Source organism: Myotis davidii, unplaced genomic scaffold, assembly GCF_000327345.1.
Source record: "Myotis davidii unplaced genomic scaffold, ASM32734v1 scaffold130, whole genome shotgun sequence".
NCBI classification, from domain to species: Eukaryota; Metazoa; Chordata; class Mammalia; order Chiroptera; family Vespertilionidae; genus Myotis; species Myotis davidii.
In genome coordinates this window covers 4,380,850-4,386,005 of record NW_006285040.1, presented here as the reverse complement: position 1 = coordinate 4,386,005, position 5,156 = coordinate 4,380,850, and the positions used below count along the sequence as shown (strand labels likewise).

Here is a 5,156-nt window from a genome sequence, read left to right as displayed (position 1 = left end):
TCTTCACTGATGTAAAATCTTATTCTTAATATAAATCCTTATTCTTTCATATCAATACAGTTTTGCCTTTCTGAATCTAATACAAAGATGACTACTCTTAGAGGGCTGGTGTCAGGATTAAATGATACTAAATGGCACAGAGTAGCAGTTAATAAAAAAAAATATATTTTCCTTTTAGTCTGCAAACCAAACATTATAAACTGGTAACTTATGTGGGACAACTGGTGTGACTAGCAAATTACAAAAAACTAATGACAGAACAAGAGATTACACACCCAACATTCTGGATTTCTGGCTTCTCTGGTAGTAGCAATTTCACATTCCTGAATAACAAGGACAGGTTTGGGAAGAAGAGGAGAAGAATGGTTTAAACATGTGCAGCTTGGGATGCTGAAGAGACCGAATGGGGGTTATGCAGCTGAAAAGCAATAGCACATGTTTGGAAACATAGTTTGGATGCCATCAACACAGGGATGATTGATAAACAACCATCTGTTGGTTCAATCAACTGTGTGCCACACATGTTATAGGTGTGGGGATACAACAGTGAATAGAACAGGCCCAAATCTCTATTCTCATGAGGCTTATATTATGTGAGGAGACAGTGAACAAATAGCTAAAATATAAAAAAGTGATATGCAGAAAAAGCCAGAAAGGGGTAGGGTATGACTATGTGGTTGATATGTGATTCTAAATAAGGCAGTATGTTGGTGGTTTGGCTTATCCAAAAATATCATATGAACCCAAACCTAAAGGATGTGAAATAAAGCCAGGTGTATGCGAGGGCTGAGGTTGGAGGAATCTTTAAAAAAAACCAGCAAGTACAAGAATCCTGAGATTTAGAAAGAAGGAAGTTGGGCCGAGGTAAAGAGATCAGAGGAAGAAACAAAATGGTGAAGGAGCCAGAAACAACTTGTCAGGAAGCAGGACAAAAAGAATGTGATATTTCAAGAAAGAGGGGGCAGAGGTTAATAGCTTCAATAAAGATAAGGAATGAGAAAGAAACACTGGATTTGAGATAAAGACAACTCATAACTTTAAAAGAGAAACTTCCTAAGTTACTGAAGCCTTACACAGAACATTAAAGAACAAGCCATTTTTCTAGAAAGGCAAATGGTATATTTGGATCACTATTCTAAAAAGATTAACAATAGAAAGAGCTCCCTCTCCCTCTAGGGAGCACACCCACGCCTTTCTGTTTCCACCTACTTTTCCCCAGGCGTTACCTTTGCCTTTCTCTCTAAGCTCCAACGGCTTGTCTTTTACCCTTGTAACTTGTTTCCTGAGCCTACGCAGCCCAGCTGTCTCACTTCTCTACACCTGTCATTTTCTAAATAAACTTTCCCTTATAATTTCAAAAAAAAAAAAAAAGATTAACAATAGAAAGAAGAAAAAGGGAGTATACAAGGTCTTTGCAGAGAGACCAAATTGCAGGACTACTATTTAGGAAGAGGTTTTACTTACCACTATAGATAGTGATAAAATGAGACAGGGAAGGAAGGCTGTCTAGAATAGTACTTCTCAGCCTATCTAACTTCAGAGCACAAAAAGAACAAGAGTATCTGATATTTGTAGGAACATCCTGAGGTGTCCTGAGGAGGGTGCTCCGAGCCAAAGGCCATCTTACCAGAGGCTCCAGATACCCAGGGCTTCTTGGCTGCCACAAAGGCTAATAGAGCAATAGCCTGGCACACCAAGAACCCATTTATGGTTCTGTAGCATGCGATTAGGAAGCTCTCCTCTAGGCTTTAGGCCTCAAACCTACCATGGTGAATTTAGAGCTAGAAGAAGGATGTAAGCTTCTTGGCATGAATCACAGTCATTGATGATCTTGATGGGTACAATCCTAGGCAAATCGTACTGACTCAAAATCACTACTTGTATGACTCAGCAAAATTTTTTTCCCTGACAGGACCCTTCTCTGTTTCACATTCACAGAATGTAATCTCAATTTCTTGGGAATAGTGTCTGTCCCACAGGTCTCCTATACTGGTAAGGTGTCTTCTCAGCTAGAGTGCCCATTAACAACCTTTATAATAATGATTACCAGACCCTATCTTTTCAGAAATTCTTTTTTTTAAATTTTATTTTATTGTTTAAAGTATTACAGACAGTAGTATATATGTCTCCTTTTTTCAGAAATTCTTATAGATGCCAGATTTCCTATTTGGGCTGTAAGTATATCCTTCCTTACCAAGTAGTGATGACCAGTGACATAACTGCTGCTGCTAGCTTGCCCCACTCCAATCTCATACAGACTCAGGCACACACAAGAATTATGGAGTCCTAATTACAATATGGCCTCAGAGGAAAATCCAAGACAGTCTTCTATACAGTTCTAGTGACACACACTACAAATACCTATATCAAAGAGGGAGTAAAGATGTGAGAGAGGGGAAAAGATACCCGATAGGACAAGGTTCCAGGGAAAGTACAAGGATATGGGATCGAGGAATATATATTTAAAAAAATATTTTTATACATGTTTTATAGTTTACAACCTACTTTACCTCATATAATCCTAGTAATAAAATAAAAAGATAATTATTTATACTCTGTTGATGAGGAAACCCTGAGAGATACTAAGTGAGCAGCCAAGATCACACAGCTGGTGTCAAGGATGAGACCTGAAAACTGACCTGTTCTTTCCACTGTATCACGCTGGTAGAGGGATGGATACAACAGGTGAGCACAAAAATAAATGCTGTGATGAAGAGGAAACAGGAGTTCACTCAAAGAGTCTGCTTGATTTAGCCTCTTTCTTTTTTTAAAAAGGAGCATGGAAACTTATTTGCTTCCATGTGGAAATACTCAGTCTGAAAGAGTTCAGACTACTGATGTGCTGACAAACTAAGCGACTATTATCTCTCCATTCTGCTTCTGCCAAAAGTCGGAAAAAATGTGGAAGGAGAGATTATATCAATGTATATATTGAACATATGTTATGAGGCAAAATGTTTTATGACTATGACTTAGGATAATTATATTAAAGAAGGTAAATAAAAATCTTTCATTTCTTCACAAATTCACTGATTCATGTTTAATAGCCTGCACCTACCTTTCTAATGTTATGCCAAAGAAGAAAACTTGCTATTTTCTAACAGTATCTTAAAAAATCACCCCAAAATATTTTAATGAAAATTCTGGTCTGAGTAATTTATAAATGATTACTGACCTAGAAGAGGTTGAAAGTGGCACAACAGTGTCAAAAGAAAGAAGTAGGAAGGAAGATGGTGAGGCTGCACCAAGAGCTGAGACAAACTTCTGAGGTCCTCCATGTTGAAGATACCATGACGTTATTTGAAGAAACAAAAGAAACTACATGTTCATTTATTTTAAGATGCCTTACCATGAGATTCAAGTCCAGCTCCCTGTGCCAACCCATTGTCATAGGACTGAAAAAGAAAAACATTATTTGGTTTAATAGGGAAATAATAATAAATAAGTTGTCATGTTATTTTTCTGTCTCCTTTATGTCTTCCAAACTATGCATTCTTTTCACAAATAATAGATGTAGGCATTTTCAAGTACCTGCTTTTGTCTTATTAACACCACCAAATTACTAAATGTATACATTAGGCACATTCTGAAAATAGATTATTCAAAGATGGCACCCACATATACAATTTCTACCCAATAAAAAGACCCAACTCTTACTCCTCTCCCACTTGCAAAAATATATGAGCATAAGAAAAATGTAAAGATTTTATACTCAAAAATCATTATAAACACAAAATAAAATTATTTCAAGGCTTTTAGATAGTGATGCCTTCCTAAAATTTAATCTCCCTATATCCTACAAAATCAAAACAATACAACTATATAAAAATAAAACCTTAGCAAAGCTAAGTTTTTGTTTTAAAGACATGTTCAAGCTTCAAATGACCTATCTATAGAAATAGGAACATCAAAATCCTAGCAAGTCATCTCTCCCACTCCTGACACTTTTGCAGAGAGCAAGGGCAATCTGAAAAACAGTGAGGAAGTGAGAGGAGGAGAGATAGTGGCAAGTCTGAGACTGATCTAAACTCACTACCTGAAAGTGATAGTCTACTCTAAGTGCAAAATACAGGCAGTCCTTGCTTTGCACAGTTCCAATATGCACAAACTCAAGGTTCCATAGCTTAAATAACACAATATAACTCAAATTTCAGTAACCAGTTATACATTAACTATGAGCAATTGCATAAAATACAAACTTGCTACTAGAGTTATAGAAAAAACAGCAGATCATGAGAATGCTGGCAGTGCTACAGTCAGAAGAACTAAGTAAAGGCAAAATATCTACATGGATGAACAAAGCAGTTGTGTTGAAAAGAATGAAGATATTCTAGAAAAGTGATGCTGGCAAGAAACTTCACGTAAAAGGAACTCTGAGAGGTACACAGAGATTCACTACATATAATGAAAATGCAAAAGACAAAATGTTGGAAATTGATACAAACTTATAAAGAAGTATGATCATTTACCAAGACAGAAAAGATGCTTGCTCCACATTGTAAGTTATATAAGAAGACGCAAAGCACTGTCCAAACTACTCTTGATAATTTTTTTTTTTTACAAAGAAAACACTTTAATGCTCAATCTTGCTAATATTTTAAATTACAGTGTACTAAATAAATATTGGCTTTACCATTAAAAAATTCTCTATAAATTTATAACTGACAGGAGAGTTTTTAATGTTGAAAAAATTGCAAAGGTCATAAAACAATTATAATTTTTCCTATGAATGATTAAGACCACTTAGTATCACCCTGGCCTGTTGCTCAGTGGTCAGAATGTTAGCCCATGGACTGAAGGGTCACAGGTTCGATTCCAGTCAAGGGCACGTATCTAGGTGACAGGTTTGATCCCTGGACCCAGTTAGGGTGCATTTAGGAGTCAACCAATGCATGTATCTCTCTCACATCGATGTTTCTCTCTCTCTCTTTCTCTCCCCTTTCCTTCCATTCTCTTTAAAAATCAATTAGAAAAAATATCCTTGGGTGAGGATTAACACACACACACACACACACACACAATTTACCACCTAGAAATAAGTTGACAGCAAGATGGGAATGAGGGAAGGCATGCAGTATTGTGGTTTGGATGACTTTTAGTTACAAAAGTAAATGAGGCACTTGGTGGCTGTTGCTATTTTCAGCAAGGAAGTCCAT

At 36.5% G+C, this 5,156-nt stretch overlaps 1 protein-coding gene across 4 annotated transcripts in view; it reads right to left on the bottom strand.

The window, feature by feature from the left end:
- Positions 1–5,156, bottom strand: part of PGGT1B (protein geranylgeranyltransferase type I subunit beta) — a 42,492-nt gene that overhangs the window by 14,439 nt on the left and 22,897 nt on the right. For all 4 annotated transcript variants that reach the window (XM_006755276.2, XM_015558453.1, XM_006755275.2 and 1 more), the window contains exon 6: positions 3,350–3,395. In XM_006755276.2, the coding sequence (XP_006755339.1) occupies positions 3,350–3,395 (46 nt within the window). The remainder of the gene's footprint in view (positions 1–3,349; positions 3,396–5,156) is intronic.